General features: G+C 38.9%; 1 protein-coding gene across 1 annotated transcript; it reads right to left on the bottom strand.

Annotated features, from left to right (window-relative positions):
- Positions 1 to 10,891: 10,891 nt before the first annotated feature.
- LOC126204106 (uncharacterized) lies at positions 10,892 to 11,722 on the bottom strand. The gene has a single exon (XM_049938522.1). The coding sequence runs from the start codon at positions 11,720 to 11,722 to the stop codon at positions 10,892 to 10,894; it is 831 nt and encodes a 276-aa protein (XP_049794479.1).
- Positions 11,723 to 15,872: the final 4,150 nt, after the last annotated feature.

The following is a 15,872-nucleotide window of genomic DNA, read 5'->3' as shown; positions in this document are numbered from 1 at the left end:
TTACAGAATATTAAAATAATAGCTGACAGCACAAAAAATCTGAAATAAATTTATAAAGTACTTTCCAACACTTTTTCTGCTATTAAATAATGTACGGTACACTCAAAAATTCAAGATTTTTTATAGTCAGGAAATCTAATCTTTTAGTGGCTATCTTTTATAGTTAAACATTTGTGTTAATTTTCACTGTCTCAGCAACACGTTTTACTTTACATAATTATTATTTGGAACTCACATATACTTGCTTTAATGAACAGACCCACTGTCTAAAAAAACACAAATATATTTCACTCCTTGCTGTAAATAGATACCACATGACATAAATGAATATCAGTGACAAGAAATCTGAACCAAAAACCCGAACAGTGACATAATTATCAAAAATATAATTTTCACCATTATTAACATGACTTATACATAAATTTAAATTTCACTCTTAAAAAGGCAGTGGAACATAATAACTTCTCAGTTATACTGAAAATTTATTGTTTACGCTACGTACAGGCCGTGTTAGACACGATCATTCATGAGGATGATATTGGTTATTTCACATCGATAAAACAAGAAATTTATCACAATATTAAAAAAAATATTATATGCAAAATTCAAATTGATACAGGACACTTTCTATGGCTTATGTAATCACACTACATTCAGAACATTTACAACACTCAAACTTAGTATAGCTGTTTATTAACGGAATACCCTCTTATTACGTTTATGTCCAGACAGTTCGTAGTTGCTGTGGTCTGAAGCCAGCTATTGTGCAGCTCTCCGTGCTAAGCAGTCCTGTCGCAGTCACTTCATCTCTTAATAACTACTGCAACCTACATCTTTTTCGAGCTGCTAACAGTATTATTCTCTTGCTCTCACACTACAATTTTGCCCCCTCCCCTCTCAGACTTCACTCTAATACTAAACTGGTGATCCCTTGATAGCTCGAGACGTGTCCTACCAAACGAAACCTTCCTTTAATCAAGTTGTGCCGCAAATTTCTTTTCTCGCCTATCCTGTTCAGCACGATGTCATTGCGTATGTGAGATATCCTCTAATCTCTAATACTGTTCTATGGTGCCACCTTTCAAAAGCTTCTCTTCTGTTCTTTTCTAAATTGTTTATAGTTCAAGTTCCATTTTAGTACAAGGCTACACTCCAGGCCATACCTTCAGGAAGTTTTCCTAATACTTAAATATATATCCGATGTTAACACGTGTCTGTTCGTTATAAACTCTTTGGCCATCATTGTTTATTTTACGGACCAGATCGCAAAACACGTCTACCGCTTTTAGTGTTTCAGTTCCTGATCCACTTCTCTTAGCATCATATGATTTCATTCGACTTCATTCCATTACCGTTGTTTTACCTTTTTTTTATATTCATCTTATATCGTTTCAATATACTCTCCATTTCATTCAGCAGCTCTTACAAATCCTTTGCTGTCTCTGATTCAATTAAAATGTCACCATCAAACCTCATAATTTTTATTTCTTCCCGCTAAACTTTAATTCCTTCTCCAAATTTTTCTTTGGTTTTATTTACCAGTTGATTACTGTAGAGGCCAGATAACCCTCTCTCACGCAGTGGTCAACCGCTACTTCCTTTTCATACTCCAAGACACTTTTAACTGCAGCCTGATATCTGTACAAATAGTAAATAATCTGCCACTCCCTGTAATTACCCCTGTTGCCTTCAGAATTTCAAAGAGTGTATTCAACACAACAACATCTACAGATTTCTTTAAGTTTACAAATGCCATAATCGTAAGTTTGGCTTTCCTTAATCTATCTTCCAAGAGAAGTCGTAGGGTTAGTATTGCCCCGCGCGCTTCTGTGCTTCACTGGAATCCAAACTGATTTTAACTGAGGTTGGCTTCTACAAATTTTCCAACCTTTTATAAAGTATTCATGTTAGTATTTTGCAACCATGAGTTAGTAAACATTCAGTTCGATAGTATTAACACCTGTCGGCACCTGCTTTCTCAGGAATCCGAATAATTACCTTCTTCTTGAAGTGTGAGAGTATTTAGCCAGTCTTATAGATGTTGCCCAGCAGTTAGAATAGTATTGTCATGGCTGGCTCTTCCAGATGTATTAATAGTTCTGACGGAATGTCACCTAGCCCAAGGACTTTATTTAACTTTGTGTCTTTCACTACTGTGACAAATCCTTCTCTCAGTATCATTTCTCCTAATCTCACAAACATCTATGTCCTCTTCCATTTCTGTAATATTACTTCCAAGTACATTTCCTTTATATAATCCATTTATTACTCCTTCCACCTTTCAGCTTTGCCTTATTTGTTTAGTACTGGTTTTCGTCTGAGCTCTTGATATTCATACAGCTGCCACTCTATTCTCAAAAAGTATAAACATCTACATCCTTCCATTATTCCTCTAGCCATTCCTCCTCAGTCATTCCGCACTTCCTGCGAATTTCATTTTTTAGACATTTGTAACCTCTTTTGCCTGCTTCATTTTCTGTAGTCCTATATTTTCTTCTTTAATCAATCAAATTCAATATCTCTTGCGTTTTCCAAGGATTTCTGCAAGGGCTTTTCTTTTCACCTTTTTCTTCATATGCTATGTTCACGATTTCGTCTCTCAAACCTATCCGTCTTTTGCTATAGTCCATCTCCTTTTTGCAATCAACAGTTGCCTAATGCTTGCTCTCTTACTGCCAACAACCTCTTGTTCTTTCAAGTAAACAATGTTATATCTCTCTGTCAAGTTATAGCACACATATCTCCAAAGTTAAATTGATTTCCGATCGACAGACTTGAAGAAACGTAAATAAAAATACCAGACTTTATGCGCAGTCATGTAACGTCAGACACATTATTCACACCGTTGCTGATTTTCATTTCCATTACGTTTCTCCACTCCATTCGATTCCCGACTGCACACTCCAGGACTTCAGTGTAGCTTCTTCTACTTTCGACAGTCTTCTCCGTCCCTGATCACTTCAAACCTCCTGGCTAGTAAAACTGTTCGTCACCCGATGCTAGCCTGTAGTCAGAAAAGTGATTTGATGCTACTCGCCTCGAATCTCTCTCCTGTGACAGCCTCGTCATCTCACGGAAGCGGTTGCATCCTACCTCCTCAGTTATTTGTGTTATAATCTCTGTATTCAGTTTTTATACTCTACAGCTCCCCCTATACCATGGAGGCTATTCCTTACTGTCTTAACAAATGTCTTAATATCCTGTCCCATACACTTGTCAGCGTTTTCCAAATGACTGTTTCTTCGCCGATTCTGCGGAGAACCTCATCAATCTTTATCTTGTCAGTCTACCCAATTTTCAACAATCTCCTGTAGCACCCAGTCTCAAACACTTCGATTCTCTTTTATTCCACTGTTACCACTGTCCACAGTTCACTACCGTACAATGTTAGGTTCCAAACGTACACTCACAGCAATTTTTCCCTGAAATAGAGTCCTATGATTGATACCAAGAGACTTCTCTTGAACAGAAATTCCCTCTTGCCTGTTCTCGTTTACTTTGATGTCCACTTTCCTGTACTCGTTGTCGGTTATTACATTATTTTTTTCTAATTTGTGATTACCAACTTGTCGTTAAGTTTCTCGCAATTCTCATTACTGCTACAATACATTACTTTTGTCTTTCTGGGACTTGCTCTTACCCACATTCTGTACTTATTAGAATGTTTCTTGCAGTCTGCAGATCCTGTAATCCTTCGTCGATTTCACTAAGGATAACAAAATCAATAGCGAATCTTATAATCGACAGCCTTCCGCTTTGTTTTTTAATCTTTAATTATTGAACTTTCTTTTGTTTCGGTCATTGCATCTTCGGTGCACAGACTGAAGAGTGTTCTCATTTTAGATACATTTTAATGCGAGCACCTCGTTCTTGGTTGTCCATTCTTATTGTTCAATATTGTTCCAAGCACGGCCCAACTTCCCTGAGGCTTACTCTTTTCTTTAACATCCTACACCATCGAACACCGTTCGTAGGTCGACATAGCCTATGAGTGTGCCTTTTTTCTTCAGTCTTCCTTCGAAACACAACGAAGCCAAACTGATCGTCAGTTAACAGAGCATCGGTTTAATATTCTTGTCAGCAGCTTTGGATCGATGAAATGATAACCTAATTGTAAGATTTTTTTAGCACTGCGTTCCCCCTGCTATCTTTTGAATTGTGGGGACGATATTTTTACAAATGTCTTATAGTACGTAGCCAGTCTCATAGATTCCACCCACGAACCTGAAGAGCAGTCTGGTTGACATTTCTACCAGTGATATCAGTACTTACCATGGAATGTTGTTAATCTGCTACCTTATTTGATCTCAAGTCTTCCATAACTCTTTTGATTTCAGACAATAATACTCGGTCCTCTATGTCTACCGAAGCTACTTCTGCTATGACGTTATCAGACAAGTCTTCCATCTATAATGTGATTGAATGTGCTCTTTCTACCAACCCACTCTCTCCTCTGTGTTTATTAGTGGAATTACTACTTCATCTAATATTGTCACCCGTGCTTTTATATCCAAGGAAGGCTATGTTGACTTTCTTGTATGCTGAGTCGCTCCTTCCGACTATTCCTTCTTTGATTTCTTCACATCATTCCTGGAGCTGTTTCGCGTTGCCTGCCCTGTACATACTATTTATTTCATTCTACGATATCTGTGTTGCTGTTTTCCTGCCTTTCACTAACATTTTTGTACTTTCTTCTTTCGCCAATCATCTTAAGAATTTCTTCTGTTACCGTAGGTTGCTTTCCTGGTACCTATGTCTGTTTATCCAGTTAGTTCATGTTATATCAACATGTCCTGCACATGTCGAAAAGGGCCATTTCTTAGATTTCCTGACAACAACACATGTTGTGGCAAAATACATTAACGATATTGATATCCATATACAGCTGTTGTCATTTGTGTTATTTTATCCCGGAGAGCTGTGTTTAAATGCTGGTGTATGGTATATTTGTAATCTTTGTATATGTGTTGCCTTAAGATAAATAATAATAATTGTCTCTCCAATATCTGCTACTGCCCTTTTAGGGATGGCCACTCCTCTTCAATTGAATTCCCTACTCTGGTATTCCTTATTGCAGTACCCCATGTGTGGGGAACTTTAAATACGTCTCATCATTTCCCAGTACTCCAGTATCCCACTTCCTCCAGCACTGATTTTTCTAGACAATTCTCTTATGCAGTATACGCTTCGTCATTACTAAACTGTGGTCTATTTATGTACCTTGGTACGCCATTCAATCCACTGCCTGTTTTCGGAATCTCTGTCTAACCATGATGTAATCCAGCTGGACTCTTCCTGTGTCTCTGGGACTCTCGAAGTAGAAACTCTCGTCTTTTATTTCAACAGAATATTCCCTATTTCCATCCTAAATATATCACTTTTTATTCATTATTTTTATTATTTATTATCGATAATCTCCCTCCCATAACACTTTCTCTTATTCCTTCCCCTATGACCGCATTCCACTCCCAATAACTTAGATTTTCATCTCTCTCTCCATTCTGATTTACCAATTCAGTTTTCTCATAAACCTGCAGTACCTCTTCATCTTCTCCTTGAGCCTTTGGCCTGTATAAATGAACTATCGTGGTCGTTACTTTGCTGTCGAATCTGATTAGAAGAATCCTGTCACTGAACGTTTCGTAATAGTCCACTCTCCGTCATACTGTCCTATGCGTAAGGAATCCAACTCCCATTATTCCATTTTCTGCTACTGTTGACATTATCATATATTCATCTGACCAGATTTGCTTATCTTTTGTACATTCCAGCTCACTGAGCTCCCCCGCATTTAGACTGAGCCTTTGCCTTTCCCTTTTTCGTTTTTACAGCCTTATTACTTCATTCAGACTTCTGACAGTCTAAGTTCAGACGTACAGAGTGGTTTCCAGTCCTTGATTATTCTATTTTTGCCTTAAGTTCACCTCTTCCGTAGTTATCCAGCCATTGATTATTCTATCTGTTTCTCAAGGTCACCTCTTCTTTAATACCCTTTACAAATTTTTCGCTCCTTCAAAGTCACAAACGTAAGAGATCAGTTAACCAATTCACGGCAGGACATAAAGTGCTAATATAGTAGCACAAGCTATAAAGTTAATGGCATTTGTTGGTACCTAAATTCTTTCCCATCTGAATGGGGCCATATATAGTTAGGTCAAATGTTCTTCAAAACGCAACTGAAGCTAACACTCAGAAGTAAGAGATATAATTTACTTCATCCCGTGTGTAACATAAAAATGATCCAGGGCTGACAAACGTAAAATGGATTCCATTTAAGTGCCAGCTGCAGTGGCCGTGCGTTTCTAGCCCTTCAGTCTCGAACCGGGCGACCGCTACGGTCGCAGGTTCGAATCCTGCCTCGGACATGGATGTGTGTGATGTCCTTAGGTTAGTTAGGTTTCAGTAGTTCTAAGTTCTAGGGGACAGATGACCTCAGACGTTAAGTCCCATAGTGCTCAGAGCCATTTGAACCATTTTCCATTTAAGTAAGACACATTTGCTATTATATTGACTTTGTTGGTAAGCGGTTTTTTAATGTGATTTATGCTTCGAGGTGGATCTGTTTCTTGTGAATACCGTGCCACTCTGTGTCTTGTATGAACGATGAGTGGATTGTGGAACACAACATAGAAATGTGTAGGTTTCAATATTTGATGCAAGAAGTAGTTAATGATGCCTTGTGAGAATTTGGAAATGATGAGGAAGGCAAAGATTAAACTAATGAACTATTATGGTGGTACTGTAATGGTAACTAAGGAAAATGACGCAAGAAGAGAAAGAGAGAAAGTCTAATTTTAAGCTAATTTCATTTCATTGTCTGTTTGTGATGTTCTGGTCTGATTAATAATTTATTTTAAATATTTTGCACTTACAGGTCAAATATTATGCTCCATTGTCTTTCTGAAGATTATGCAAGAGGAAGAAATGATTAAAGATCTAATTTGTACACATTTGGACACAGAGGTAAACTGAAGAAAGAGGTAATCAACTTGGTGTGTTCATGTTAGCTAAAAGCTTTTTTTTAATCTTACTCTCAAGTGGATCTTCTAGGGCAATATTTGTTATCATAGTTTAAAGACATGTATGTCCCAATGCATACACTTCATTTCTCGTAAGTATATGGATACTGGTTCAGCGAGAACAAGAGACACCACCGAAAATAAAGCATATGGATGAAAAGTAGTATTGATTGTAGTAGCAATTATCAGTTTAAAATTTCTGTTAAAAGGGAGAGAATTGTCTTATTCAAAGTTATATGGGTGAAATGTTATTCCACGTATTGTATAGTTTTGTGTTCACAACCAAAGTGCATCTACACAATATTCCGTTATTATTGCAAAGAATTCTTTCATTGTTGTAATATGACATATTACCTGCATTTTTAATTTAATTATAAATGTTTACTATTTTTATTTGTCTTATTCCTAATAATTTGAAATTGTCACTTGAAAATTGTTCAAATGGCTCTGAGCTCTATGTGACTTAACTTCTGAGGTCATCAGTCGCCTAGAACTTAGAACTAATTAACCTAACTAACCTAAGGACATCACACACATCCATGCCTGAGGCAGGATTCGAACCTGCGACCGTAGCGGTCACTCGGTTCCAGACTGTAGCACCTAGAACCGCATGGCCACTCTGGCCGGCGAAATTGTCAGTCATTCATTGTGTTATTCGAAGAAGTTATAAGTCAAAGAGATTATTTAATACCAGCATTTGTGTGTACAGTCATAGATGTAGAACAAATTTTTTGTCACATTTAATGTATCCTACAAGGAATGGAGGAAATAGTGAGGTTTGAAATACTGATGCAGGGGGCACAGGCTAACCAGTCAGAACAGCACTAGACACCATGAGAGGATGAACTTATCTAGTAAGAGACACAAAGATATCAATGATGCTACGATCACTATGGTATTCATCCATTATCAGTGCTTGGACCACTTATCAGTGCAGCACAAGTGTTTGCTGAATTTTGGTATATAGGTAAATAACATCGTGTCATTGGGTGAACCCATACACTTATATTGTTTGGGACTTGTTAGTGAGATTGGAAACGTAGCTCTGATACAGAAAAGTAATGACATCGTCAAAACTTAATGATATTTCCAAAACATAGTGTACCTTCTCTTGCATCATAATGCAAAAAAAGAAAACAAGTTAGTGCACCACTGTGTGTTTGTCACGGCTTAAACATACAAAACTGTGACATGTTAATATCTTACAATGCAGCCTCTTCATCCTCAGGAGAAGAAAATGTAGGAATATTCCAAGGAAAAAAATCAGACTGAATTTCATGTTAAATGTATTATGTGAAAGGTCATCACAAATATTAATCTACAAAAAATTGTTTTCATTGCTAGCTTTTTTCAATTAAGTTTAGCAACTTATCAGAGAAAGTAAGAAATGTGACTTAGTCTTGGTGTAAACTTAGTACCTGATAAGCTTTGATGATAATTTTCATTTATTGTGACATTAAAGGATTTGTTAATTCATCATTAATAACAATCTTAGTATCTAGTTAGTATTTTAGAAGGGTCTTGTATTACATCTGCTATTCATTGGATGAACTGCGTGATCTCCTTCTATTCTGTCGAGGAGTTCCATGAAAAATTAAGCCGATTCCTAGGTCATATTGTTGATTGCGATTACTTAAGCTTAAGGATTGAATATTTTTTGTTCATAAACATTATACTTTATCTGTTATTACTTTATGTTGTAATTTAATGTACTGACACGTTCTGTGAACTTGGAGATTTGCTCCTCAGTTTGGTACTATAGAACTAGACGTTTAAATAAAAATAAATAAATCTGACATATTTAACAATATTTTTTATGCCTACTCTCTATGAGGGCTAACAGTCTGTCATCAACATTAATAATTTTTCTTAAAACCCAGTTGAGATACACAGTCTGTGATGATTTACTCTTTCTTATTTATTTGTATGTAAATTTCTTTTTTGTGTCCTGTAGTGCTGAATATGAATGTATAGAGATGTACGAAACTCTTACTTTGTTACTGTAACGAATCCTCATATTAATCGTCATCTAAACTTTTTATATCCTTTGACTTATATTGACATATATTGAAGCATTCGGCATCAACTGTGAGAAGATTTATTCATGTCATTATAGTTCTAATTATGTGTTATGATGTTAGTCATTTATTATTAAAAATCGTTAATATTCACTATGTTAGCTCAATTTTTATTATTCATTGTGGTGTTCTTACTTTCATTTCCTTAACCAAAGTTATATTAATAATTATTAAGACTTTTGGGTACTGCATGTGTCAAGTCACTATTGCTGAATGCTAAAGGATGTAATCATGTTTTAGTGTTGTTTAATATTAAACGTGTAATATTAATCCTGTAAATGGCAAGATGGTTTTACCATTGACTGATTTCATTCTAAGATAATCGTTTTAAATTGTTTTTAAAGAAAAGTTGGTATGATGTCTTTGAAACCAGTATGTAACTTCCTCTACTAGCTCTCTGCTGAACACATTACAATCGGTTTCAATCAAGAAGGGGAGGGTGATGCAATTTGTTTATGAAATAGCCCTTTCTGTTCCTCGAAAGTTTAACTTTGAATAACTCGTAAGTGTTCAGTCTCTTAGATCTGTTTCCTAATATCCTAAGACACGAGTTTATTGATAATAAGACATAGGTTCATGAAATAATGCTATTTAGTTGCATTAATAGTCCAGTTTTTTATCATAAATTATTTTCTCCCCAATTCGACTCTGTTATTCGTCGTTATTTACTCGTTCTGCACACCTAATTTTCAGCATTCTTCTGTAGCGCCGGAATTCGTCGCTTTTATCGTCTTACTGTCTGTACTGTTGCTTCTCCACATTTTAGTTTCATTTAACGTTACACTTAAGAGAAACATTTTCAGAAATGACTTGCTAATACGAAATTTATATTGTATGTTAACATATATCACATTTACAGCATGTCTTTTATTTTTGTTGCCTATCTGCATCCTTACTTCTGATGTTGTTTTAGCTCTTTCGATCATAATAGCAAAACATGTTAATTACTTTACAAGTATTTCATTTCCATATCTAACTGCCCCAATATATCCTGACTTAAACACACTCCATAGTGATCACTTCACTTTCAATAAAGTTCACCAAATAACCTCTTTTCAAGACACCGTCCATTCCTTTTCCTTCAGCTGAACTTCCAAATCCTTTCCATTCTCTGATAGTGTTATGTCATGGACCAGAATTTACTGTTTGTTCTTCCTGACTTCAGATTTCTTTACTAAATTTCATCTTGCTTATCGTGTATACAAATGAAATGATTCCTCTCTCAGCCACTGCTCTCTTTATTATGTCCTTCGAAGTTTATTACTTCAGCTTGATTCCTTTACAAGAGGTAGATAAATTTTCGACCTTTTTATTTTATCCCTGACATTTTAAGAATTCCAAAGTGTTTATTGTATGTGTATATTGACTTTTGCATTATGTTTACTTTTGAATGTCACGCCACACCTTTCAAACACCAAGGGATTATTGGAAGTACCAGTCAAGATAACAGAATCAGAATACTTGTGGACATCCGCATTGCGTAACTGAACAATAGCTCTGGACCAATATTTCAAGAATATTATTGAATTTAATCTTAAGTTTAGTGTAGAACACAACTACCTATTTCTCTTAATTCGTTGTTAGTTAAGACTTGATGACGAAACGCAAATTCTATCAGAATTTGACAGGAAATTGCAACAACGTAATTGCAATAGCAGTTCTTCATATGCCGTAAATCTTGGTATCCAAAAGAAACATTGGATGTATAGAGTTTCGCATTGCACTAATCATAGTGTGTACTATAGATGAGCTTAACAGTGCTTACCCAGATATGTGCGAAAGAAATTATCCACTTTATTTGACGTACCTGAGAATTTTCTGATGAGTTTCAATGCAAAGGCACAAATTTTCGTACATTTTATCGCAGATATTTGCCGGCATGCCTTTCACATATTTCGATCCATCTTCTGACTTTACTTCGCAGTTCTCCGTTTTCAGACGGCAGATACGCAGTGTGAGAATCTGCAGCTGCGCGCTCACGAGTAGCATGATGGACACGAACAGCAGGTCAACACTAAAACTCAGCTGGGTGTTCCGCGCTGATGCTGCGCACTGCATCACGTACGAGAGTGCGTAGTGGTGGGTGTTGTTGTCCCAGTAGTGCTGCCCGAATGGCAGGCGCCGTTTCTCTGGATGCGCTATGAGCGGCATAGGGAACCACACAGGGTACTGCGAGAACATAAGGAGCAGCATTCCCAGGGTTAGACGGTAGCCGTGCTTCTGAGCGCTCTGCTGGATTTCGGCCAATGCAGGGTCCGCGGAGCAGAATTCACTCTGGAGGGACGTCAGCACATCAACGCGTCTAGCCAGCACGTAGTACTGCCTTTGGTTGCTCAGGAAGAAGACCATCTTGACGGTGCCACAGCCTATGGTGAAAGTACTGGTAAGCAACAGCGTCGTCTCCTCCATGTCTCCCCAGCAGGAGTAGAGCGCCAGCGAACTCTCTATCGCGTTCCAGAAGCCTAATACTAGGCCCAAAACGCCGTACGCATCGTATATCCAGGAGCCAGGCAAAGGCCACACGCCACACAGCCATAGATGACGGATGTTCAGTTTGAGGACCGACTTCCCGCTATCCACCCAGGACAGAGGCTGCTCCATATCCTCTTGTTCTTCGCTCGCCATTTAGTTTCAATATCACTGTTGAGCTGCGGACAAAAACTCTGTGACCGGTGACTTTGCCCACCTAATAAGATTAATGTAATACTAATGCGTCAGGACATATGAACAAATTATAGGTACAGTGGCCCGTTCAGCATCTGGCAGCCACTGGCACTGCGGGAGCTTGGTATTATATAAATGAGCGTGCTTGATAATGGATTTTAAATAATCGTTCAGTCCTGCTGCATTTTGTAGATGATTCATTGATATTCTACTGCATATACTCAAGTCTGGGTTATATAACTTAAACAAACGTAGCACTGCAACAGAAATAAAATATGATAGCGGACCGTTGGAACAGCTCGAGTCACCGAAACTGATCGATGAGCGTCTTCTGTCTAAAGGAGCGTGTACGAGGATTTCTCGCAATGTAGTTCACAAGATTAGCGAGCTTTCTTGTGAAATCCGTTTGCTGCTACGCAGTAAATTACACTACTACTGCATGAATAATCTAAATCTAATCATTCAGCTTTCCGATTTCGCAGTAAAATTATTTACGTGCGATTAAAGCCTAGGTGTTGCGGAGATAACAACAAGTGCTCCATGGAAAGATCGTTTGTTAAAATGAACCGCAATGATATAAATGGCCTCAAACAAATTCCAGATAAACGCTCTTTAGCTGCGTACATTTACTTATTATCACTGAGCCCTGTGCAGTGTCGGAATTTTTTCGCACTTGTGTTTTATCAGGCTGAGTTCCATTTTTACGACTCAGGTACCACTATTACAAAACTGGTGACAGCATATTCGACACTGTCACTAGTGTCTCATGCATGTATTATGGAAATTTACATTGTCATAAGCATCGTATTCTGCATAAACACCCTACTAAATTTCATGCTCGGTAAGAAAGATAAAAGTAATGCTGAAGACGATTTAAGCGCCAGAAAAAGAAGTGTATCAAAGTTTTGCATCACCCCGGTTCCCAGAACTCCTGAAGTTAGGCATTGACTGTGGGAGTTGTATCACAGACACAGTCCCTTTGACCTTTCGGAGATATCTCTAAACCCACCCAAAGATGTAAACAACCATGCATGAGCAGTGCCTATTAGAGGAGGTCCGCCCCTGGTAGCTGAGAGGTCAGCGTGACGGAATGTCATACCTAATGGCCCGGGTTCGATTCCCGGCTGAGTCGGAGATTTTCTCCGCTCAGGGGCTGGGTGTTCCGTTTTCCTTATCGTCATCCTTTCATCCCCATAGACACGCAAGTCGCCGAAGTGGCGTCAACTCGAAAGACTTGCATCAGACGGGAAGCCCTAGCCACACGGCATTTCCACTTCAATTAGACGGAGGGGGTCTGACAGCCGATAAGTCTAGTCAATTCACCAGGAAGGAGGTACAAGGCTCGTGTTGTCTGTAGTTCAACCATGCCTAGACGGTCAGTACCGCGGTTCGATCTCGTCCGCATTGTTACTTTATGTCAGGAAGGGCTCTCAAAAAGGAAGTCCCCAGGCGTCTCAGAGTGAAGCAAAGCGATGCTGTTCGGACATGGAGGAGATACAGAGAGACAGGAACTGTCGATGACATACCCCTCTCAGGCCACCCAAGGGCTACTACTGCAGTGGATGACCGATACCTACGGATTATGGCACGGAGGAACCCTGACAGCGATGCCACCATATTGAACAATGCTTTTCGTGCAGCCACTGGACGTCGTGTTACGACTCAGACTGTGAGCAATTGGCTGCATGATGCGCAACTTCACTACCGACGTCCATGGCGAGGTCGATCTTTGCAACTACAACACCACGCAGCGCGGTACAGATGGGCCCAACAACATGCCACATGGACCGCTCAGGATTGGCATACGTTCTCTTCACCGATCAGTGTCGCATATGCCTTCAACCAGACAATCGTCGGAGATGTGTTTGGAGGCAACCTGGTCAGGCTGAACGCCTTAGACACACTGTCCAGCAAGTGGAGCAAGGTGGAGATTCCTTGCAGTTTTGGAGTGGTATTATGTGGGGCCGACGTACACCACAGATGGTCATAGAAGGCACCGTACCGGCTGTACGATACGTGATGCCGTCCTCCGACGGATAGTGCAACCATATTGGCAGCATATTGGCAGCGTATTGGCGAGGGATTCGTCTTCATGGACGACGATTCGCGCCCCCATCGTGCACATCTTGTGAATGACTTCCTTCAGGATAACGACATCGCTCGACTAGAGTGGCCAACATGTTCTCCAGACATGAACCCTATCGAACATGCCTGGGATAGTTTGAAAAGGACTGTTTATGGACGACGTGACCCACCAACTACTCTGAGGGATCTACGCCGAATCACCGTTGAGGGATGGGACAATCTGGGCTAACAATGTCTTGGTGAACTTATGGATAGTATGCCACGACAAGTACAGGCATGCATCAATGCAGGAGGACGTGCTACTGGGTATTAGAGGTACCGACGTATACAGCAATCTGGACCACCACCTTTGAAGGTCTCGCTGTATGGTAGTACAACATGCAATATGTGGTTTTCATGAGCGATAATAAGGGTGAAAATGATGTTTATGTTGATCTGTATTCCAGTTTTCTGTACAGGTTCCGGAACTCTTGGAACCGAGGTGATGCAAAACTTCTTTTGATGTGTGTGTTATGTGGTTCGGATTGTCTGAACACTTAAAGAGGAAGAAAGATCCTCCGTACACCATTCGGTTTGAAAAGATCTCACCGATCATGATAGAAGAATATTTTATTCGTCTACAAATCATAATATTTTACATGTCATCTAAATACAAAGAGATAAACATCTACAATATTACAGTTTTTGTACATACAATCATATTATTGCCAACAGGATTTGGTGACTTATAACTTACTTGTAAAGACAAGCCCCGTTCTCATCTGAGTGGCAAACGTGTGTGACTGCTCTGCGAGGAACCAAAATTCAGTTCTCGCTTTTATCAGGGATTTTTTTCTTGGTGGGAGAGCTGGATTGTGTGCACTTAGCTTCGTGATTCCATTTGAGGAAGTAGGTGACTGAGAAGCGGCGGAACCAGTAAACGAATATTCAATAACATCAGAAAAAGATTACGCTGTGCTATTAATTTATACACCTGCTTCACAATTCACTTCTTACTGCACGTTATACGTACACACACACACACACACACACACACACACACACACACACATACACACAAACACACACACACACACACACACACACACACACACGCGCGCGCACGCAACAAACGACGTAAAGACATTACACGCACCGTGCACGCATATAGACACGCATGTTTGACCCACATCAGGAGCATGAAGATTCTTCAGTATTTATAGCATGCTCTTCCTGTTTTCCTATTTGTCTGTCCAAAATACCAAGGAATCCTATTCCTCCACAAAACAACCAGATCTTGAGTTCGACACAGCGGAAGTTCGTTAGTATACTATCGATCACAGATCTTCAGCATAAGATTAAGGGGTAGATGCACTATATTTTGTCTATATGTACCATAATTCCAGAACTTCCGTAATTCAGTTATGATAATTTATCCAATCCCCATTGTGTGTTCTCTAAATAATTCTTACCTGGATGTTACCACTATTATAAATCTTTGCTGTAGCTCTCTCTTTAATTTCTCTGGGAAATTTCTTGTACAATTTTATTAACAGATACAGAATGTTTCTAATGTTTTCTGTTAACTTCCCTGCAGTAGAAGTTAACTCTAGCAATTGTTGTATGATAATAAGTTCTTCTGTTCGTGTAGTAACTCCTGGTCTGCTTCTTATTCTGCGTAAGAGACTGGTCTGCATCCATGTGTTGCTTTTAGAGCTCCAACTTCTTTCACACATTTTCCCAGTATGTCTAATGATGAATTATGGTTATCATTTGATAGTCCTTTTTTATAATTTAAGAACTGTAGCCTCATAAACTGGTTAGGCCTAACTGATTTGCTGAAACTACGGACAGGTAGTTTGGCTGTGGAACTTTGGCGTTGGTATTGGTGTATAATCCATAATAATGAGGAACAACCAAGTAGTGCACTTTGGTGAAGTCATTAAATTTTCCCTGGCATCACCAGAGGCAGAGCAGCATGTGTCAATAGTCAGGTAGAATGATAGGGAGGAAGGACAGCTGATGGATCAACAGTAAACACAGAAGC

Source organism: Schistocerca nitens, chromosome 9, assembly GCF_023898315.1.
Source record: "Schistocerca nitens isolate TAMUIC-IGC-003100 chromosome 9, iqSchNite1.1, whole genome shotgun sequence".
Taxonomy (NCBI): domain Eukaryota; kingdom Metazoa; phylum Arthropoda; class Insecta; order Orthoptera; family Acrididae; genus Schistocerca; species Schistocerca nitens.
Note: the sequence above shows the minus strand (reverse complement) of the source record. Positions and strands in the feature narration are given on the sequence as shown.

Coding starts and splice junctions, on each gene's coding strand:
- LOC126204106 (XM_049938522.1), bottom strand. CDS start 11,722: ATGGCGAGCGAAGAACAAGAGGATATGGAGCAGCCTCTGTCCTGGGTG.